The 23,693-nt window shown below is 46.1% G+C and overlaps 1 protein-coding gene across 2 annotated transcripts in view; it reads left to right on the top strand.

The window, feature by feature from the left end:
• TP53BP2 (tumor protein p53 binding protein 2) overlaps nucleotides 4,554-23,693 on the top strand; it is a 65,952-nt gene continuing 46,812 nt past the window's right edge. The window contains exon 1 of one of the 2 annotated variants that reach the window (XM_013980098.2): nucleotides 4,554-5,063. In XM_013980098.2, the coding sequence (XP_013835552.1) occupies nucleotides 4,971-5,063 (93 nt within the window). In that variant the 5' untranslated portion in view covers nucleotides 4,554-4,970. Of the gene's footprint in view, nucleotides 5,064-5,431; nucleotides 5,791-23,693 lie in introns of those variants that run through there. The other variant, XM_003130583.3, reaches the window with a different exon arrangement.

Here is a 23,693-nt window from a genome sequence, read left to right as displayed (position 1 = left end):
GGGGGATGCGCAAGAGAGAACCAAGCAAACATACAGGTGCAGAGACCTGAAACATGGAGTATGGGAGGTTTCAAGAGGGAGGATAAGGGGTGGCACGTGAAATGGTCCCATGCCATGCAAACCGTGGCTCTATCTGCCGCCTTCCTTACCATGCCAGGCCCTTTTGCTGTTTCTTTAAGATGACATGCCCGCTCCTGCCTCAGGCTCTTTGCGCTTGCTATTCCTGCTGCCTAGAGCTTCTTTCCCTCCGTCTTTTCCTCCCTGAGTCCTTCTCTGGCTGCTGTCACTAAAACAGACATCCCTCTCTTTGGGATGTTTCTAGCCACTCTTTTTACCCCCAGAGCATTTTTGTAACCTCATTCATGTATTGTCTAAATATAAGCAGGCATCATGAAGGCAGAGTCTTTGTTTTGTTGGTGGTTGTATCTCTGGAGGCTACAGCAGTGCCTGGCAAAATGTAGGCGCCTAAAGTATTAGTGAAATGAGTCGACAGAAGAGAGGGAAGGAGAGGAAGAATGCAGGGCAGGCTCTGATGGGCTGGAGCGGGAGGAGATGAGATTGCAGGAATGCAGGTCCCAGAAAAGCCCCTCTTTTAAGTAACTAAGATGGGCGTTCCTCTTCTAATCGGGGTAGGGGGGGCACACGGCTTGGAACACCTGCAGAAATGGGAAAGAAACAGATGTGGGGAGGAAGTTGGGACTCAAACATCTGAACTCAGGCCAAACAGGTAGTTAATTGAACTGTGCCTGGGGGCGAGGTAAGATCCAAGGAGAAGACAGCTTCTCCCCCACCCAGCAGGTGGTGATTTTTTTTTTAATTTTTAATTTTAATTTTTAATAGTTGACTTACAGTGTTGGGTTGATTTCGGCTGTACAGCAAAGGGACCCAGTCATACATTATATACATTCTTTTTTTCATATTATCTTCTATCGCATTCTGTCACAAGTGTTTGGATATAGTCCCTGTGCAGCAGAGCAGCCCTCACTGCTTATCCATTCTAAATGCAATAGCTTGCATCTCCTAACCCCAAACTCCCTCTCCATCCCACTCCCTTCCCATCCCCCTGGGCAACCACAAGTCTGCTTCTGCTCTCTCTGTGAGTCTGTCTCTGTTCTGTAGATAGGTTCATCTGTGCCATATTTTAGATTCCACATATAAGTGATCTCATATGGTATTTGTCTTTCTCTTTCAGATATACTTCACTTCGTATGTCAATCTCCAGTTGGATCCATGTTGCTGCAAATGATTTAACTTTCCTGGAGTCGAGTACAGAATTCTAGAGTCGGAAGGGAGAACCACGGAGAGGCTCCTGAGAATAAGCAGCTGAGCGCAGGAATGGAGAACGCTGTGGAAGTTGGAAGGGGGAAAACAAGGCATTTGAGAACAGTGGGTGATGCCACAGATTTGCAGGGATGAGACTGAAGCATAGACAAGGTTTCTTTGGTTTCATGCTTCTGTGATTAAAGAAAAAAAAGAAAGAAAGAAAGAAAGGAAAGAAAACAAAACCAAACCCTCAAGAGAAACCTAGCTGCTCTTTGGCAGCAGAGAGTTCTCAATTGGCTGGAAGTGAGTTTCGGGACAAATTGCCAGCTGCTGTCCCCTTTGCCTTCCTCTCCTCGCAAGAAACAGGTAGTAAAGAAATAGACCTGGAACATCTTATTCTGATTCCTTTTTTTTTCTTTTAACTTCTGTTATTGTTTTAGTCATAAGCCAGGGCTGCCAATGCTCACTGGGAATATAATTTACTGTTTCATGACCAGAGAGAGGTGTTTTTTCATTGTTGAGAATGGGAGGTTTAGTGCCCAACAGGCAGAATTCTCTTTCTGGATGACCTTGGCACATGGTATCTTATGCTGCTTCTGCGATTCCTTTGCGTGCAAGAAAATAATAAAAATCAGTGGAACATGAGATAGATTTTTGGTGTTATATGGTCCCTTTATGCGCTGCAGGTTGCCTGAAGGGAGTCTTGCATTCCACAGATGTGCTAAATTCCAGGATTAGGGAGTTCCTATCCTGGCGCAGCGGAAATGAATCTGACTAGGAACCATGAAGTTGCAGATTCGATCCCTGGCTTCGCTCAGTGTGTTAAGGATTCGGGGTTGCTGTGAGCTGTGGTGTAGGTCACAGACACAGCTCAGATCTGGCGTTGCTGTGGCTATGGTGTAGGCCAGTGGCTACAGCTCCGATTGGACCCCTAGCCTGGGAACCTACATATGTTGCAGGTGTGGCCCTTAAAAGGACAAGAAGACAAAAAGACAAAAAGACAAAAAAAAAAAAAAGAAAATTCCAGGATTAGTGTTTCTCTTATTTTTATTAAGATCCTCAAATTTCGAAAAACAAAACAAAATAAAATAAAATAATAAAATGCAAAAAAAAAAATTCAGATACAAATAAACACTAAAAAAAAAAAAAAAATCTCAAATTTAACATGATCCCCTCTTCCTTGAAACGAGATCTGCTCGGGGTCTTCTCTGTCTCCATTGGTAGCAACATCCATCCTTCAGGCAGAAACCTTGGACTTAGCCTTGAATTTTTTCCCTCTCATATTCCATATCTAACCTGTTAGGAAATTCTGCGGGTTTGGCCTTCAAAATACACCCCACATCTGACCACTTTTCATCATACCCACCCTGACTGCCCAAGCCACTTTCATCTTTTGCTTGGATTATTGCAAGTTCTCCCTACAGCTTCTCTGTTAATTTTCAGTCTGTCTCCCACAGCAGCGTGAGTGAGTCCATTGACACAGAAATCAGATCACGGTTCTCATCTGTTCAAAGTCTTTCTGTGGCTCCCCATCTCACTCAGAGTACAAGCCAACATCCTTATACTGAGGGAGTTCCCACTGTGGCTCAGTGGGTTAAGTACCTGATGTAGTGTTGGTGAGGAGGCAGGTTTGATTCCAGGCCTCGCTCAGTGGGTTAAGGATCTGGCGTTGCTGCAGGCTGCAGAGGTCACAGATGCCACTTGGATCTGGCATTGCTGTGGCTGTGGCGTAGGCCTCAGCTACAGCTCTGATTCAACTCTTAGTCTGGGAACTTCCATATGCCGCAAGTGCGGCCATAAAAAGAAAACCCAAAGTCTATATAATGGCCTGCAAGGCTATACCTTGTCCGGCCCCTTCTATCCATCTACCTCATATGCTGCTACTCTGTCCCTCCAGCCATACTGGCCTCCTTGACCTTCCTGGAAATGCCTAGTAGGCTCCCACCTCAAGGTCTTAGTGCTGCTATTCCCTTTGCCTGGAAGCCTTCATGAAGGCTGCAGCTCATGCCTTCATCAAGTCTGTGCTCACACATCATCTTAGTGAGATCTTTCTTGACTTACCGGTTTAAAATTGCACCTGTGTTGGAGCTCCCATCGTGGGGCAGCAGAAACGAATCGGACTAGGAACCATGAGGTTGTAGGTTCGATCTCTGGCCTTGCTCAGTGGGTTAAGGATCCCGTGTTGCCATGAGCTGTGGTGTAGGCTGGCAGCCTCAGCTCTGTTTGGACCCCTAGCCTGGGAACCTCCATATGTGGCAGGTGCGGCCCTAAAACGCAAAAAAAAAAAAAAAATTGCACATGTGTTCCTCATCTCTTTAACGCCTTCAATTTTTTTCTTATAACTATATTTGGTATTTTATGTAAATATTAATTATTAATATACTCAGCTATTGATTTTATTGTCCATCCAATTTCTCTTTCTCTTTTTTATTTATTTTTTTAATGGCTGAACCTGTGGCATATGGATTTAACTCAAAAAAATTATTTATTCAAAATTAGATATTTGGAGGTTTTTTTTTTTTTGTCTTTTCGTCTTTTCTAGGGCTGCACCACCCCCCCGCCCCCCGGGCATATGGAGGTTCCCAGGCTAGGGGTCCAATCACCTGTAGCCACCAGCCTACACTAGATCTGAGCCACAGCAACGCTACACCACAGCTCAGGGCAAAGCCGGATCCTTAACTCACTGATCGAGGCCAGGGATCAAACCCGCAACCTCATGGTTCCTAGTCGGATTCGTCAACCACTAAGCCATGACGGGAATTCCAGATTTTTGGAGAACTTTTAATTTCAATCGAATTAGCCGTAGTTTAATATTTTCAGAGCTGCCAGTTGGTACAGTAGGACGGGAGTTTGATGGAAATCCTGGCGAGGGATTAAGAAAGAATTGTCCAGAGTTCCCTTCGGGGCTCAGCGGTTACTGAACCCAACTAGGCTCAATGAGGATGCAGGTTTGATCCCTGGCCTTGCTCAGTGGATTAAGGATCTGGCGTTACCCTGAGCTGTGGTGTAGGTCGCAGCCGCGACTGACATCCCGCTTTTCGGTGGCTGTGGGTGGACCAGCAGCTGGAGCTCCCATTCGACCCCTAACCTGGGAACTTCCATATGCCCTAAAAAAAAAAAAAAAAGGAATTGTCCATCCTTGAGGCTAGATAAATCCACGTGGTTTATTCCACTTACTTTTTGGAATCACAGAGAAAACTGATTCTGAGCTCGTTCACCGGGACAGTTTTACCAAAGCTTCCTGGAGTTAGGGTTCCGGGAACCTGCCTCCCAGGAAGAAGACAGTGCCTGAACCAGCTCGGCCACTCTTTCCAAAGAGCCACTGCAATTCTCCTAGGCCTTCCGCTGGGCTCCCTGCAAGGGGAGCGTGGTGTCTACCCCTATCGGAGACAGACTGTCCTGAGGATATAACAAGCACCCTGCGGAGGGAAATCCAGGACTTTGTTGAGCAGCAGCAAAGAATCGCCTTGGGAAGCTGCTTTCCACATTTACAACCTTTTTGGGTTTTAGTTATTTCCTTATTTTTGTTGTGGTAAAACAGACAAAATTTACCATGTGAGTCATTTTTAAGCGTTCGTGATTTTTTTTTTTCCAGTTAACGAAAGTCACATGAATTCTACATCAATTTGGGCGATGACAACGAGAGGAAAGGCGACAGCGCGAGGACTCCTCCGCAGCGGAACTCTCGGAATACCCTGTGGGCTGTGATGGCCCCGTCGAACTCCATCTTGCTGGGACCGGGCAGTCCTCCGGCCTCTGGGACATCGCCGCTCCACTGCGCGGCCCGGTCCTCCCACGAGGTCAGCGGGGGCACCGCCGCGGGGAGGACCCGTCCAGGGGCCAAATCTCAGCTCAGGGTTCCGCTCCCCCGGCCCAGTTCGAAACTGCGGGGAGGCGACGGCCGCAGCCGGGAGCTCCTCCTGTGTCTTTCATTATTCAGGCTTCCCCGGGGGCCGCCTTTAGGTTCCTGGCCCCGCCGGCAGGCGCGCGCTCCGGTCGCTCCGCCGCGCGCCCCCGGCCACGCATCGTCCGAAGGCAAAGAAAGGAAAGGTGGCCCCGCCCCCGCCGCCCCGGGCGCGCGCCTGCCCCGGGCCCGCGCAGGCGCGCGTCGCTCCGTCCCCGCGGCCTCCCCTCCCCCAGCCCGCCCCGCGCGCCGCGGGCGGGGCCCCGCGCGGGGGGCGGAGCCGGCGCGGGCTCGGCGGGGGCCAGGCCCGGGGATTAGTTGGTTTCGGAGCAGAGGAGGGAGCCCCGGCCTTCGCGAGCGCTGAGGAGACAAAGCCGCGTCTGGGGGGCCCGGCCGGGGGTGGGCCCGGGGCTTGGTGGCTCTCCAGACCGCGGGGAGAGCTCAGCAGACCCGCGCGCCGCCCCGCCACCCGCCGCCGCCTTGCAACAGGTCCGCCGCCTCCGGGGCGGCCTCCCTCAGCGCTCCCCTCCCCCGCACCGCGCGACCCCCGGGGCGCCTCCGCTCGGCTCCGGGCCGCGGTCTGGCCACCCGCTTCGATGCGGTTCGGGTCCAAAATGATGCCGGTAAGCGGGCAGATGGGTAGGGGCCGGGCCGGAAGTGTGCGGGATCGCGGGTGGGGGTCTAGTGCGCGTCTTCGTGCGGGTCTCGAGCGGAGCTCGGGGGCCTGAGTCCGCGTCGCTGGGGGTCTGGGCGTTGCGAACCTCTGGGGAGCGGCCGCGGCTCCATCCTCCCGGCTCCTCACCCCAAGCTCCCGCGCCGAGAGACCCTTACCGAGGGGGAGGGGGTCCCAGCAACTGCTCCAGAACTACTCAAACTTTTCCTTTTCTCTCTGGCTGGGTCCTGACTTTTTGCAGCTCTTGAAGGTCAAGAACGGCGAACCCGGGAATCTCGTTGATTGGTTTATATTTAAAACACCCACAAGAAACACTTTAAGTTGGAGTGAAGTATGCATATTGAAAAGCGTACCCTTGCTTTATTTTTAGTCTTATTTCAGTCTCTATATCTGTGATGGCAGCCAAGCCGCTCTCTTTCTGGAAACTGGCTTTTTAATAAATGCAACCGCAAAGTTTTTGATCGCACGCAGTAAGACGTACTTGCCTCGCTCCCTCTGTTTCCCACAACTTGTTTAGCGAGACCTCTGAGAAGATGGGTGAGTTCTTTCTAGACTCCGCAGGCTCTTGACGTGGCCACGAGGCCACAGGTGAATAGCAGGTTTGAGACCTTTGAAATGCCCCTTCAACGGTCGCAGAATCTGGAGGATTTGCAGTGGTTCATGCAGACTTCAGTACAGAGGTTCCTTGAGGAAGTTGTACTTACACCTCTCTCCTGGAAGCGGGATCTTCGTGCAGTCGTCCGATGTTTTCCTAAGGCTTCATTTGTTGAGACAAAGAAACAACTTTTCTTTTACGTTTATACAATCTGTGCAGTGAGTGACCGCAAATTTGGTGTGTATGCCATCATGCACTCTGTCCCCTGGCCCCCCAGCTTGTGTTGTGGGAGGGCGTCCTAAACTTTTAAAAAACAGGACACAATTGATTGGAATTGGTAATAGAGTTGAGATGGTTTGGGATATTTTGTCCTGCCAGGATTCGGGGAATTTGAAAGTGTGGGTAGCATTCTGCATCCTCTTTTATTTTAATGCCTGATCGTGAAGTTAGGTTTGTGATGTGAGTGCCCAATATTAAAATACAGACCATGGATCAGGGGGAGGGAATTCGCTGTTAAATTTTTTTATTCCTTGGATTTCACTGCCTTAAAATAACCTTTGCAGGTTGTCTGTGAATTTTTCCTAAAATAGAAGCAAGTCTACCGGTGTTAGTTGTTGCAACATGATTTATTTCTTCCTTAAAGAGCAATTGTATGTTAAGCTGTTTCTTTGAATTGTGTTAATGCTAATGAAAGTTTTCCTTCTCCCAACTACATACGAGATCATCACAATTTACCGAAAAAAGCTGTGCAGCTCTGTAGATGGTATTTAATTTAGCAGCATAGCTCTTCTGATTACCTTTCCTAACATCAGTAGACTTTCATTGTGACTCAGTGTGGTTATTTGGTCATCACCTACCTCCATGTTTTCTTTTTTTAGTGATTTGTCCCTCAGTTCACCACCTGTATAATGGGAACAATAATAGTACCTAGCTCTTAGGGTGGTTGTGAGGATTAGAGTTACTGTTTATGAAGTAGTTAGTACCTAACTGCTTTGCTTGGAATAGTTGCTAGATAAGAGCTTCTCCTAAATTTGCCATATTGGTTATACTGGAGGTTCTTATACTTGCAACACTTTAAAAATATGAAGCAAATGTTCATTTAGCAACCTCGTGTTATATGTATCTTTATCCTGTAATATTCTGAGTACTTGAAAATAAGACTGTGTTCTTCAGTATATTTTCCTCTTTGAAATACGGCTTTTTATTCTGACATCAAGTGAGGTTTTGAATTTATTACCTTGAAAAATTCGGAGTTCCCATTGTGGCGCAGCGGAAACAAATCCGTGCCCTTGCTCAGTGGGTTAAGGATTCTGCATTGCCGTGAGCCATGGTGTAGGTCGCAGACTCAGCTTGAATCAGATATTCCTGTAGCTGTGGTGTAGGCCAGCAGCTGTAGCTCTGATTGGACCCCTAGCCTGGGAACCTCCATATACTGCGGGTGCAGCCATAAAAAGCAAGAAAAAAAAGAAAGAAAGAAAAATTCTAACCAGTTTATCAGGAAAAGCATTATTATGTCTAATACAGAAAAATGGATAGTCTCGATGTAGACAGTTGCCTTGATAGGCTTTCTTGTTGTTGGGGTAAAATGTACATAGCAGAAAAATGACCATTTTAACCATTTAAAAATGGTGAGATGGTTAAAAGTGTACAGTTCTGTGACATGAAGAGTACATTTTCTAGATCTGCTTTTAAAGGCACGCTAAAGAGAATTTGCTATTTAGACTGCAGTATGTTAAACGTGCAAATGAATTGTACTTGTGTGTTTTCTCACCAAATGGTAACGAATCAAGCGATTTCCTTTCGTGTGGGACATGAAGTGATAATTGGACCCAAAACCAGAGGGGATGATGCATTTTAGTGGGCTAACTAAAAATAAGTAGACAAGTGCTGAGAATCACAGTAGTGGTAATGATAGGGTACTGCAGAAATGGGGGTGATAATTACACTCATTTTCAGATACCTGCCATAGTTAGTATGTCTGGTTCTGTGATATTTCCACATCTCAGTGAGGAGAGACTGATTAATCTTTCATACTTGACACCTTACTTTTCTTCATTAAAGAAAGGGTCATTTGCAGTTTGACAGTATGGTTTTTTTTACTGAGCCGCTCTCATAATTTGCTTATCAAAGAAATCATTGAAAGCAAAATTTCGCAGCTATTTAGAATTATATTAGAATTATATCAGATATCTTTCTCTCTCTCTCTCTCTTTTTTTTTTTTTTTTGGATGTGCCTATAGCATTTGGAAATTCCCGGGTCTGGGATTGAATCCACTGCACAGCAGTGACAAGGCTGGATCCTTAACCCGTTAGGCCACCGGGGAACTCTCTCAGATATCTTTTTTTCATAGCTTTCATTTTGTAAAGTATTATATTCAAGGAAAAATATTTTTTATGAAGGAACTTAGCTAACTTTCAAAGCATTCACTGTTCTTTTTAGATGCAGTTTCATAAAAATTTCTGTTTGTACCTGCTGTTGAAATTTACATTAAAAAACCCTACACACAAAACCACACACAGTATTTTGCGGTGCTGCATGGAAGGCCAGAGGACTTGAATTTGCCTGTCTCAGTGGTAGATGTCATATATTTGGTATTTATGTCCAGCTATGCTGGAAATGATCTGTATCTGTGCCATCCAATATAATAGCCACCAGCCACCTGCAGCTTCTGCATTTGTTTTTTTTTTTTGTTCTTTGTTTTTTGTCTTTTTAGGGCTGCACCCTCAGCATATGGAGGTTTCCAGGCTAGGAGTTGAATCGGAGCTGTATCTGCTGGCCTACACCACAGCCACAGCAATGCCAGATCCGAGCCACATCTGCGACCTACACCCCAGCTCACGGCAGCCAGGGATCGAACCCGCAACCTCATGGTTCCTAGTTGGATTTGTTTCTGCTGCGCCGCAATGGAAACTCCTGAAATTGTGTTTTGAAGTTGCAAACCTTTCAAGTGATAGCACTGGAACATAATCTATATATGATTATACCATGTCCTGAGTAGTTATTAAGTAGTAACGTAGTGAGTTAGCTTAGGTTTTCTTCCACAATAAAGTTTGAGGTAGGTTTCCTACAGCATTGTAATTCTCCAAGGCTGTTAAACAAATCATCTATTAAAAAAAATGTGTAAAATATTTCACATTTCATGTGCTGCAGTGAAGTTTGTTGCCTTGTGACTTCTGCTACACTAATTAAAAGTTGAAAAGGCATTTGACAGTTTCTGTATTTTTACCCGTTTCAGAGAAACTGGATTTAGACCTTGTAAAGAAAAGTAGCCAAGAAGTGCACCTGCTTTATATTAAAAAAATTAACTTAGAACTCATTTGTCTGGGGTGGATACAGAGGGTCATTTATTTTCACATTGCTTCCAAAACTGTCCCCTCTCCTCCCGCCGCACACAAAACAAAACCTTTCTTTTCTGGAGCTTTTAAGGAATACTGCAGAGCTTTATCTCTTGGTAATCTCCCACAGTGTGTGAGACTCCGTAGAAAGTCTTTCTAACGCTACCTCAAACACTGAGCCATTCTAGCAGCTGCTGTAAGATCCAGCCTCTCTCCAGCTCAGCTAGGTGACTGTGTACTAGGACATGCTGATATGATTTGCGGTCATGTATTGTAAGCCTCTCACCAGGCTTCTCTACTAAGAAGTACAGCCAAGAAGAGCGGGATCTAAGAATTCAGGAATCTGGAATGTTCTTTTCAGCTCATGCCACTTAGTCAAGGCAAACATTATTTAAATGCTTTTTTTTTTTTTTTTCTTTTTGATGGCGTGCTAGGTACTGAACAGAACATTTGTCGTTAATCAGATGTCATTGAAAAAAGCAAGCACAGGGCGTTCCCATTATGGCTCAGTGGTAATGAACCCGACTAGGATCCATGAGGACTCGGGTTCGATCCACGGCTCCATTCAGTGGGTTAAGGGTCCGGCATTGCTGTGAGCTGTGATGTAGGTCGCAGACTTGGCTTGGATTCTGCATTGCTGTGCCTGCTGCTCCGATTTGACCCCTAGCCTGGGGTGCCACAGGTTTGGCCCTGAAAAGACCAAAAAAAAAAAAAAAGCAAGCACAGATGACAGACCCCGTCTGAGAGGCATACTTAGGCTGGGGTGGTAGGTGTGACGGTGAAGTCTTACACCTTGTTGGGGAGAGCCGGGAAGTCTTAGGAGGTCCTTGAGGAGCCTGAGCATTAAGGAGACAGTGATTCTGAAAGCAGGGCATGGTGTCTTATCAAAAGAAAACTCTCTTATCAAAGAAAGGCAAATTCTCAACGTAGTTTTAGATCATGTGCAGGAAAAGAAGCTTCACAGACTCAGCTACCATGGCCATTTTTAGCTTTTTTTCTACATAAAATTTCTCTGAAAACAAATGATTTATTTGGTAAATGGAACCAAATTTTCATTGAAGATGTTCACGGGGGCATGAAATTCTGACCTTTGACTCTTTTTTTTTTCTCTTTTCCTTTTGTCTTTTTTGGGCTGCACCTGTGGCCTGTGGAAATTCCCAGACCAGGGGTGGCAGCTGCAGCTGCCAGCCTACACCAGAGCCACATCAACACCAGATCTGAGCTGTGTCTGCCACCTGTGCCGAAGCTTGAGGCAATGCTGGATCCTTAACCCACTGAGCAAGGCCAGGGATCGAACCCTCATCCTCATGGATACTAGTTGGGTTCTTTACCCGCTGAGCCACAATGTGTACTCCCTGAACTTTGACTCTCCAGGTGCGTACTTAATAATAGTTTTTCTATAAACAGATTTATAACTTAGTACTATTTATTTAAATTTCAAGCATTTCAACTAGAAATCCCTAAGGCACAAGTTTAGAAAAGTTGTGGAAACTATAATGAATAAACTTATAGGATACCAGTGGTAACAATAAAAAACAGTTAAGGCAGCGTGCTGATCTTCCACGGTGGAATGAACGATTCCTCCGGAAACCAGCGCTCTCATTTCCCGCCCGGGATGGTGAGGGGGCTTCTCCTGGAACCCCTGGTGTGTCCAGCACCTGCCCCTGCCCTGTGGTTAGGCTGCTTATCCCATCTAATCCTGTTGTGACTCTGGGAAATGAACCCCCCCCGCTCCCATTCAGTAGATAAGAAATTTGCAGCTCAGAGGGTTTTGGTAATTTTTTACTTGGGGTCACCAGGTCCCCCTGTGAAGAAATCTCTAGACTGTTTTTAATTCTTGGCAGGACAGTGGTTATGATGTTCGTTTGGCTAATGCTAACCTCAAATACTGCTTTTCGGAGCCTAGCTATAATTATTTTTGACGTAGCGAAAGGAAAACAGAAGGATCTTCCCATGTTTCCATGCAAACTGGACGAGGAGATTGGTAAATGGTTCTTGTATCAAGTTTCGACTGACGTGGCGGCGCCCTCATCCTGTGCCAAGTTAAACATCTCAGCGATCCTTATTTTTTCCTAACTCTTACACTTCCTTAGGGATCTCTGCTCCTCCACATCAGCAGGGAAAGAGAAGGGGTGGGGGGATAATTACCTTTCTTCCCCTTCTTTTTTTTGTTTTTGTTTTTAAATGATTACCTTTTGTATGGGGGTATTGGATACACTTTCTTTAAATAGGGCGTGAAAGTGATAAGGTGAGAAAGAAAATGTGTGTGGGGGGCAGGCGTGTTGAACGTGGAGGACAGGGGACGTGTAGCACCTGCTGTGCTATTGCCATGGTCATCAGGCAGGCACTTCCGGTGGCATGAGGTGCCACAGTGACTTGGACAGAGGCCCACTGCGGGTGGCACCGAGATGGGGACAAAGTGACGTCATCTCCACTTCCTGCCCCCGGGTCGGCTTGATGGTAAGGAGCAGTGATTCAGTTTAGTCCCGTGAATTTATTGGACGTACTCTCGGGAGTGACGTGGGATGAAATCACATTAAATCACTGCTCTCCATGCTTCCTCATTAACCTGCTGATTATTTTTGGGTGGCCTTTTGGGGACAACATCTGTTCACCAGATATGTAGAGAACAGCCACTGTATTCCAGGCACCATTCTAAGAAAACGTGACAGTTTCCAGGGAGCTTACCTTTCAGGAAGCTCAGTGTGGGGGGTTTGGGGATGGATAGGGAACGTGAAAAAGCAAAACAGGAGAGTTACACGTAAGATTTACATAGCATCGTGTGGGAGTTCCCGTTGTGGCTCAGCGGTACTGAACTCAACAAGTGTCCATGAGGACCCAGGTTTGATCCCTGGTTAAGGGTCTGGCGTTGCCGTGAGCTGTGGTGTGGATCAAAGGCATGGCTTGGATCCTGCGTTGCTGTGACTGTGGTGTAGGTCGGCAGCTGAAGCTCCAGTTTGACTCCTAGCCTGGGAACTTCTGTATGCTGCCCATGAGGCCCTAAAAATAAAAAAATTAAATCAGTGATAGTCTTCATTTTATTGACAGAGATACAAAGCAGCCAGTCACCTAGGAAGTTCACATCAGAACTGACTTGAATTCTAGAAAGGGTCTCCTCATGCCAGTGTTTTCCTGCACCACAACTGCTGGCTAGTTTTGTGATGTGCAGGTCATTTTTTGGCAATTTGTGGATCTCCTGGGAAGGGAGCCTGTTTTGGATAATACTTTTATTTATCTATTTTTTTATTAATGATTTTTATTTTTTTCCATTGCAGCTGGTTTATAGTATTCTGTTGATTTGGGATAATGTTTATATTTTGAAGGTGGACAGGAGCCTTCTCTGGGAGGGTTGGCTTGCTGCTTTCAGTAGTGGGGAGCCCTCAACACTCGTCTGCTTTCTTTCTGTTCTTCCATTTTCTCCTCTGTCACCCACCATGTCACAGACCCCTCCTCTCTAACCCCTGCTGCCAAGGGCCGCACCCCTGGCACATGGAGGTTCCCAGGCTTGGGGTCAAATTGGAGCTGTAGCCGGCAGCCTGCACCACAGGCACAGCAATGCAGGATCCGAGCTGCGTCTGCAACCTACACCACAGCTCACAGCAATGCCAGATCCTTGAACTACTGAGCTGGGCCAGGAATTGAACCCACATCCTCATGGATACCAGTCGGGTTCTTTACTGCTGAGCCACAACGGGAACTCCTGCTGCTCCTCTCTGCTCTACCCCTCTCTCACCTGGGCTGGATGAGGATCTTCTCCTTATTTACCTTCTTTTATTTTTATTTTTTGTCGTTTTGTCTTTTTAGGGCCACACCCATTGGCATATGGAGGTTCCCAGCATAAGAGTCTAATCGGAGCTGTAGCTGCCAGCCTACACCATAGCCACAGCAACGCCGGGTCTGTGCCTCGCCTGCGACCTACACCACAGCTCAAGGCCACGCCACCGGATCCTTGACCCACTGAGTGAGGCCAGGGATTGAACCTGCAACCTCATGGTTTCTAGTCGGATTCGTTTCCGCTGCGCCACAGTGGGAACTTCTCCTTATGTACCTTTTTACCTTTATGGTCCATCATACACACTTCTTGAGACAGGAATCTGCCTGTTCCCTCCAGAACTCCGCAAGATTGACTTGTATGCCTTAGAGCATGTGATAAAAACTCCTTAGCTAGATACTAAGTTTCTTTATTGTCTAGCCCAGTGGATTTCAGCCCTCTTGCCTGAAGATATACTTTCCTTCCAGGATATCTAGCCTCTCAGTGGGGCGTGAAAGTGATGGAAAGGCTGAGACCACAGCACCCTGGTCAGCCCTTGAAACCTCGAGGTGCAGGTGGAGGGGGAGTAACAGGTGTGGGTGCAGGGTTTCTCCCCACTGCTCGGCTGGCTTCTGTCAGCCTTGCTGAGCAGTTTGGGAAGATCGGCTCACCACCTGTACCTGCTCCCAGGGGACCCTGCCTCTTCAGGACCGTTGGTGGGGCCCGATGTCCCGTTTTCCTCTTGCTTAAAGTAAGTTGCACCCCGTTCTATATCGCTGCCCACAACCTGCTCTGGGCCGTCTGACTTTGCCAGAACTGCGTGCGTCAGACCAGTCGTATGCATTGCAAGTTTCTGCGGCTCATCTGTGGCTCTTGGATTGAGAGTGACCTGTCCCTTCTGTGTGTCCTGCCCCCTTCCTGTGGCAGCAGGATGGCAGTGAGGACAGCTTGCTGGGTTTTCTGATGCCTCCGTGCCTTGATGTGTGATGTTTGTTTGCCTGCGTGGCCCTCTTCCCGCGTGTCTTCCGCATCCTGCAGTTGTCAGAGCCTCGGTTGTACTGAAAAGGATTGGCTTTTTTCTGTTCTCCCTGGGCGTCACCTGAACCTCCAACCGGAAAGCCCTCCGTTGTGTCATATGTTTGCTGTGACCCTGCCTCGCTCTGTGCGCTGCTTGAGGGAGTGGCCGGTCCTTTCGCCTTTGTGATTGTAACACCCACCAAGCACGTGCTTATCACACTGTGGGCATTAACAAATGTTGTTTGGGTGAATGAATGTTCTTCCTTTTGATTTTCCTCGGTGAGGGTAGTTCTTGTCCATTTACGTTTCTGTCCATTACTGGGTCTTACGCTTTCCCCAGAGATTTTCACCAAGTGAAATCTTTGGAAGTGGAGGACCCCTTCCACAGCCAAGTGCAAGGTGGAAAGGAAAGGACTAGAAATCGTGGGTTGGTTGTAGTCATGACCTCGTGGATGGATCTTAAAAGCACATTGCTTGGTGAAGAAAAGCGGAAGGTAGAATCAAATATGTACCAGGACCTTTGTGTAAAATAAGACAGGTGCATAAGAGAGCGGTGCTTGGTGTAGAAGAGAGCACAGCAACATCGGAACTTAGAGCATGGTTGAGGCGGGGATGGAGAATTAACTAGTGAATTTGTTTCGATTTCGTTCTTTGTTGTTTGTTAGGACAGACCTTGAAAGCAGAGTAGCCTAAACCGCGTTGCTTTGGTGGCTGTTTTGGAACTTGACATCTTTCTACATCCGGCTTCAGGCATCGTTGAAAAGGAGAGAGCGTTACACGGTGTGTTCGCGTGTTAAGTGCTTCTTACGCCTGATGACAGGAACATACTCCGTCCTGTCCTAGTGTCCTGTTCACTTCCTCATCCCCTGGGGAACTCTGAGTCTCGACTGCAGTATCAGTTGAGTTGAATAGATAGGTCCCCCAGATTTGCTATGTGGAAGATACTGAGACAGCACTTGCGGGGGTGGGAGGCGGGGAAAAAAACCTGGGAGGAAGCCTTTAAGGACTGAAACCTCTGTACTAAAGGACTTTATAGACCAGTAGGGCGGATAAGACAGAGATCCGCACAGCTCTGGTGTGCGTGGCTGTTAGAGAAGCAAAGAGAAAGTTTACTTCCGCCTGGAGGTATGTATGTGTGGGAGGGAGGGAGAGGGTTGGAGGCAGTTTTATGGCTTCGAATTATTCTAGAAGGATAGCGTTGACCTTGATACTAAGGAACAGGGCAGAGGAGACAGGGAGAGGAGTGAGGAAGGGTGTCAGGTTTTCGAGCTTTCTCATTTGGTGATATGCGGCTATGATGGTGGAGCAGATAATTTGAAGGGTTCTGGCCTTCATAGTTCTTATAATTGAATAGAAATTCCTTGACATTCAAAATATGCAAAGGTAAATACCATTGTATATGAATTGGATTTTTTAAAGTGTAATTGATGTACAACATTATGTAAGTTATAGGTATAAAAGGTTTGTATAAAAATGTCACCAGGTTAACCAAAGGCATTAAAGCTAATACAGGTTTTTGTTGTTGTTGTGGTGGTTGTCTTTTTACGGCTGCACCTGCGACATCTGGAGGTTCCCAGGCTAGGTGGGGGTCGAATGGGAGCTGTAGCTGCTAGCCTACACACAGCCACAGCTAAACGCAGGATGCGAGCCGTGTCTGCGACCTCCATCCACCACAGCTCACGGCAATGCCAGATCCTTAACCCACTGAGCAAGGCCAGGGATTGAACCTGTGTCCTCATGGATGCCAGTCAGATTTGTTTCCGCTGAGCCACGACAGGAACACCTACTATATAGGTTAATGTGCATTGCTGTTATCTATTAGTGAAACAGCTAATGCTGTTTGCTGTTTATAGCCAGTTACCCAGAAACCTAGCTTCATGTTACATCCCTGCTTATAACCCCTAATGCAGTGGTTCTCAAACTTTAATGGGATCACTAAAACCACTCCAAGGTATTCTGATTCAAGAGGTCTAGGTAGGGGCCTGTTTCTGACAAGTTCCTGCTGATAGGCTTGGTCTGGGAGCCATGCTTTGAGAACTGCTCTAGCGACTTTTGCCTTATTCTTCAGTCTGCATCCCTTATTCTTTTTTTTTTTTTTCTTTTCTTTTTTTTTTTGATGTGCCTGTGGCACACAGACATTCCCAGGCCAGGGATTGAAACCTTGCCACAGCAGTGAGAATGCAGAATCTTTCACCCACGGAGCTACAAGGGAACGTCCCACATCCCTCATACTTGACCTGCAAGGCCCCGCACCAGCCTGCCTCTGTTTACCTCTCTGCCCTCATTCACGCAGGTCTGCTTTCCTGATACACTGGCCTTCTTTCTGGTCGTGGAACAGACCCAGCCCCTTCCCATCTCAGGGGTCTGAGTGGGCGAGGGGGCGGCTCCTACAGCCTCAGCTCAGATGCCCACCCCCAGACGCCTGCCCCAACCATGCCTTGCCGCCTCCTCTCCCCACCTGCATCACTCTCTGTCACGTCGCGTTATATGCCACGTGCATTAGTCCTTGCTCAGGCTCTTCTCCTCACCCCAGAGAGCGCAGGCTTTCCCGTCACTGTATTCCCAGTGTGACTTGGGTGTAGCGTGAATCCCGATGGACGAGTGAATGACAGGTATGGATGTCAGCAAGGAGCTGGGGTTGAGAGGAAGCAGAACCAGGAACTTCTTTGGAGTGACTGATGTTGGCAGGATGACTCTCTATGTCTCGGGGGAGGTGACTCTTCTTTGTTTATGTGTATGAGTGGGGAAGAAGTCAGATGTCTTAAGACCAGCTGTTTTTCAGTGTGTCATGAAGTTTTCCCCCCAATTAAAGTAACCACTTCGTTTTTGCTGTATCATTTTCACCAGAGTGGTAATTATCTCAGGAAATGATTGTGTACTCTAGATGGTACTCGCTAAATGGCTACAGTATTCCAGTGCGATGAACTTTTTTTTTTTTTTTTTTGAGCCACACTCACGGCATATGGAGTTTCCCAGGCTAGTAGTCCCATCAGAGCTACAGCTGCCAGCCTACATCGCAGCTCACAACAACACCAGATCCTTAACCCATTGAGCAGGGCAGGGATCGAACCCACATGCTCATGGATCCTGGTCGGGTTCGTTAACCACTGAGCCACGAGGGAAACTTTGTGATGAACTTTTTTAACACTGCCCTTCAGACTGATACTGAAACTAATGTCTACTCACTTGCAATAGTGACCAAAAAAAGAGCTTAGGATGTGAAAATAGTCCATTGAATATGATTTTATGATTTTTCTTTAAATAACTCAAATGATTGCTATAAACTGATGGACTGATATTTAAAATAGTCTATGATTAAAAAAAAAAAAAAAAAAAACCAAACAGTGCATTTAGGGAGCTCCCATTGTGGCTCAGCAGTTATGAACCTGAGTAGTATCTACGAGGATGTGGGTTCAATCCCTAGCCTCGCTCAGTGGGTTAAGGATCTGGCATTGCTGTGGGCTGTGGTGTAGGTCACAGCTGTAGCTCTGATTTGGCCCGGGAACTTCCATATGCTGCAGGTGTGGCCCTAAAAAGCAACAACAAAAAAAAACCCCAAAACAAAATAGGGCCTTTAGGGAGGTTGGGGGAGAGAAAAATTAGGAGTTTGGGATTAATATATACGTGCTATTATATATAAAATAGGTAAACAATAAGGACCTATTGTATAATGCAGGAAATGATACTCAATACTGTGCAATAACCTATAGTGGAAAAGAATCTGAGAAAGAATGTATATATAAATATATGTATCAGTGAATCACTTTGCTGTACCCTTGAAACTAACACCACATTGTAAATTAACTAAACTTCAATTAAAATTTTTTAAAAAGTACATTTAGTGTAGAGGTGGTACCCTCAGGGTAGACGTAGGTTTAAATATCATTGGTCTGTAATAGAACATTAGTTGATGTAACTCATGGTAATTGATGAAGATTTTACAAAGCACTCTAATGGCCTTAAGAGTAACGTCAAGGTGGGAGCGACAGCTCAGAAGTCATAGTGGGCCTCTGTGAGCAGTGGTCCAACAACTGTCACGAGGTTGGACCCATCATCGGGCAGGCTGCAGAGTGTCCCTTTGAGGGAAAGGACTCAAAGACACAGTGACCAGGCTGCTCCTGAGGGAGGCTTCACAGAGGCCTCTGTTGGATTGCACACTCAGATGCCAGGGAGAGAGAGCCAGGGCAGTGCAGGCAGGGTCCCTGCCCACCCGCTTCAGGAGGACAGCAGCCCAGCCCAGCCTGCAGCTCGGGTGCAGCATGTCCAAGTCAGGGAGCCGAGCTCCCCAACCAGGGTTCCCGGTCCACGGTCCCCACCAGCACAGTGACCTCTGCAGCAGACAGCCAGGTCTCTGAGGAGCTGGAGGCCAAAAACCCTGGAAGATTGGAACAATCCGCATTTCATTTCCAACCCCCTCTCAGGATTATAGGCCATAGAGAGATTGAAAGAAGCTTTCGTTGTTGTATTTCTTTTTTTTTTTTTAGGACTGCACCTGCGGCATATGGAAGTTCCCCGGCTAGGGGTCGAATTGAAGCTGCAGCTGCCGGCCTGCACCACAGCCACAGCCACAGCAACGCTAGATCCGAGCCACGTCTGCGACCTACACACAGCTCATGGCCACACCCACTGAGCGAGGCCAGGAATCAAACCCGCTTCCTCAGGGACACCACGTCGGGTTCTTAACACACTGAGCCACAACGGGAACTCCTGGGCAGCTTTTTTTTTTTTTTGTATTTCCTCTTGGGAGAGTCTTCCAGATTTTACTCTGACATAATTCCTCTTTGAAATGAGTCATTCTTGTATTAGTAACAGAACATTATCGTTATGGCAAATATTTGTCCTGTGAAAATGAGACTCTTAAAAATAAATCTGTGATCTATTCTTCTCAAGTGAAAATTGTGACTTTGGATTTTTGGAAGGGCAAGTCTTCCTTCAGACATGACTTGGGTGTGAATTACTGGGCAGAGTGTCTGGAGATCGCCTGGCCAGCTTCATGGAGTGTTTGATTTTTCCTGGAGTCCTCTTTTTCCTTAGATCAGTCACTTTAAGAAAATCAAATTTACTATTTTTAGTGAAATATTATCACATTCTTTTTTCACAGTTTATGTTATGTGCACTTCTTTGTTCCTTTTTTTTTTTTTTCTTTTTTTTTTCTTTTTAGGGCCACACCCAGGGCATATGGAGGGTCCCAGGCTAGGAGATGATCAAATTGGAGCTACAGCTGCCGACCTACACCACAGCCACAGTGACGCAGGATCCAAGCTTTGCCTGTGACCTACACCACAGCTCATGGCAACACTGGATCCTTAACCCAGTGAGCAAGGCCAGGGGTCGAACCCACATCCTCATGGATACTACTTCGGTTCATTTCCACTGAGCCACGACAGAAACGCCTGTATATTTAGTTTTCCATCTTCCTATTTACAGACCTAAGACTGTAGTGAAAATCTTCAGACATTTAGAGTTTTTCTTCATTCCAGGTATTTCTCTAGGGATACATTCCCAGAAGTGAGGTCGCGAGGTATATATAAATCTGTGCGTTTTGATCCATGATTCATTTTACTCTCCACATGGGACTTTCAGCAGTTTTTCCTGTCACCACTATGTCTTTGAATGAATCACTCTCCCACAATCTCATCTCTGTTGCATCTTGGGTTTTCATTGAAGACTAATTTAATCGTTTAGTGATGCCTCATTGTTTTATTTTACATTTATTTCCCCCATATTTTACTGTTTGTATTGCCCTGTGATCTGGCCGGTACAGTCTCTGCTCTTAAGTGGACTTGAGATTTGACTCATTGTTTATTGATTAATCTTGACTCCTTGTGGCTGATACAATGAAAACATGAAGTCCTTGCTTTACAAGTTGGAATGAAGTTAACCGTTTGATGTCTCGTCGTCCCTGAGAAGGGCTGGCCTGGTGTTAAAGGAAGAAAAACCTCTGTGGCATCCAAGCTAGATGTGGGGAGCATTTTCAGATGCCCTCTCCGTCTAGTGTCCCCATAGTCACAGGTGCAGCTGTAAAGGCTGGGGGTGGGGGGCCTGGCTGCTCATTGCTGCCCTCTTTATGGTGGAAGGAATGTCACAAGTTCCCAGGAACACGTGTAGCTTGAGTCAGTGAGACTAAAAGTTCCCAGGAACACACTTGTAGCTTGAGTTAGTGAGACAGCGTTTCGCGAAGCAGCAGCCCAGGGGATTTAATTTCGTGGAATTCCACTTTCTTTGCTTCTGTGTGGGAAGGAAGCTAAGGAAATGATCTTTATTTTCTTGAGAATATGGTGGGGTTTTTTTTTTGTTTGTTCGTTTGTTTGTTTTTTGGTCTTTTTGTCTTTTTCAGGGCTGCACCCATGGCATATGGAGGTTCCCAGGCTAGGGGTCCAATCAGAGCTGCAGCTCCTGGCCCATGCCACAGCTCATGGCAATGTGGGATCCTTAACCCGCTCCCTGAGTGAGGCCAGGGATCGAACCTGCAACCTCATGGTTCCTAGTCGGGTTCGTTAAGCCCTGAGCCACGATGGGAACGCTGAAAAGATGGTGTTTTTAAAAAAATCTAAAGTCTCGAGAAAAGGTGGCATTTTGGAAGTAATTATGATGATTTTATTATTTCTCTATGCGTTCCAGTAATTCGTGCCTCTTTGCTGAAACCTCAGTCTACCTCCAATCGCATTCATCTTTCTCGTTTCTGAATTTCTCTTTTACCCACATCCTTACTCCTGTAATTCAATACTAAATGGCTCAGTGATTTTTTTTCATGAGTAAATTTTTATTTCTCCAAGAGATTTTTATATGCCTCGCATTGTAACTATGTAGTGGGCATTTTTAATTGTGATATAATTCACACACCATAAAATTCACCCTGGATAAAGTGGGTTTTTTTTCTTTTTTTTTACCCCTAATTCGAGAACATTATCATTACCCCAGAGAGAGGCACTCCATCCTCCAGAGTCATTTCCTACTTCCCTGCCCCCTAGCCCCTAGTTACCATTAATCCACATACTGTTTCTATGGATTTGAATATTCTGGATGTTTCTTTTTGTGTCTGAGTCTGTCAATTAGCAGTGTTCTCCAGGTTCACCGCTTTGTAGTGGGCATCCGAACTCTATTCCTGTTATGGCTGAGTCGTGTCCCATTCTAATGCACTGGGTATTATGCAAGGTACATTTCTGGACTGCTTGTTTCTGGTGGTCCCTGACTACCTTTGAGGCAGCCTGGTAACCCCAGAAAAGCATCGTCAGGCAGATATTTGCCTTACACATCTCACAGCTGGGACCTAGGGAGAAAAATGGTATTTACCTATTAATTTCATCATTGATTCCTTAAAAAACAAATACCTTTATTATCCAAGTGATGTTTAATCATTCTAGAAATTTTAAGCATAGATAAACTCCCCCAAATTCATTTTATGATCTTACCATCAAGGCATAGCTACTGTTAATTTGGTGAATTTAATTCCAGGCTTTTGTTTTGTTTTGCATGTGTTGCATGTATGTACGCACATTCTGTATTTCTGTATAATAGGATATGATGAATACAGTTTTGTAACAATACACAACTGGCATATTTCTGAAATTTTGCTATTTGTGCTTTTTCCTTCTAAAATGTTTTGGCATCAGATGCGGAAAACATCCAAGTTAGAACAATTTTTTTTTTTTTTAAATCATTAAAGATCATGAATTCTTGGCCAAGATTGTTGTTTTCTGAAGGACTTTGAGTAGGCTAAAATTTCTTTTTTTTAGTAATTTTTCAACATGCTGATAAAACTGCTTCATCTAAGTGAAATTAAAAACAGCTTCACCTTGTTTTTATTTTTTTAGGGAATTAAGTTACACTTTGAAGAATTCTTTCAGCTTTTGGAGCACAGTACATTTATGAAACAAAGCTAAAAGCAATATAGAGAAAATACGGGCCTGCTTTCTCTCAGGTTAACAGGATAGGTGTGTTTCACCAGCCCTTTCTTTTGATGCTTTTTTTCTTTTTTGTTCCTCTTCCAACTAAAGTAAGAAGAAAAGAATTGATGTTCATTAAGAAAATGCCTGTCTCATGTCCATAAAATTTGGAACAGTTATAAACTATCACGCTAAAGCCCATCATTGTGGGCAGATTATAATCGAAAGATTTTAAATGATGGAGTTGCCGTCGTGGTGCAGTGGAAATGAATCCGACTAGGAACCATGAGGTTGCAGGTTCAATCCCTGGCCTTGCTCAGTGGGTTAAGGATCCGGCATTGCCGTGAGCTGTGGTGTAGGTCACAGACTTGGCTCAGATCTGGCGTTGCTGTGCCTGTGGTGTAGGCCGGTGGCTACAGCTCCAATTAGACCCCAAGGCCTGATGCCTGGCCTTGTGCAGTGGATTAAGGATCTGGCGTTGTCGTGAGCTGTGGCCTTGGCCTGCAGCTGTAGCTCCAATTTGACCCCTTGCCTGAGAACCTCCATATGCCGCGGGTGCAGCCCTAAAAAGACAAATAAATGCATAAATAAATGCAGTTGATATTTAACCTTTCTAACTTGGGGGCGTACTTAATGTCATAAATTTGAGGATGGGTGAAATGAGTTGTGAAGGTTGATTTCAAATGCAGTGGTGCCTTTTTGTTCTCATTGTGATTTTCTAGCATGTAAGGTGTTAATAGCCAGTGGCAGCTGGGACCAGTGGGTGGTCCCCCTCCTCTATCCCTTCCGAGGTGTGGACCGGAAGGCAGTGGCCCTTAGTTGCACATGAACTGCCGTATAGTCTTGGCTCAGAGCCACCTCCTTCAGCTGTAGTGTCACTGTTCGTCCAGTGAAGATGTCATCAAACTTGGAGTTCCCTGTGGGGCAGTGGGTTAAGGACCTGGCATTGTCACTGTAGCGGCCCCGGGTTGCTGCTGTGGCATGGCTTCCATCTGTGGCTCAGGAATTTCGATGTGGCCAAAAAAAAAAAAAATCATGAAACTTCATAAATGCTCTTTTTAAACTTAAAAAGTAAAATCATCACTACAGCAAGGGAAGTGAGGCTGGGACTGTGGCGGTTCGGCCAAGCCGGGTAGAGCTTCTCCAGGCAAGACCGCTGCTGGCCAGGGAGTGCTGGTCTAGGGAACAGGTAGTGACTGGAGATACAGATCCAGCATCATCAACACCACTTCCCCTCTCAACGGGATCATTCCATCCATGAAAATGTTC

The sequence above is a fragment of the Sus scrofa genome, chromosome 10 (assembly GCF_000003025.6).
Source record: "Sus scrofa isolate TJ Tabasco breed Duroc chromosome 10, Sscrofa11.1, whole genome shotgun sequence".
In the NCBI taxonomy this organism is placed as follows: Eukaryota; Metazoa; Chordata; class Mammalia; order Artiodactyla; family Suidae; genus Sus; species Sus scrofa.
This window is presented reverse-complemented; position numbering and strand designations above follow the sequence as displayed.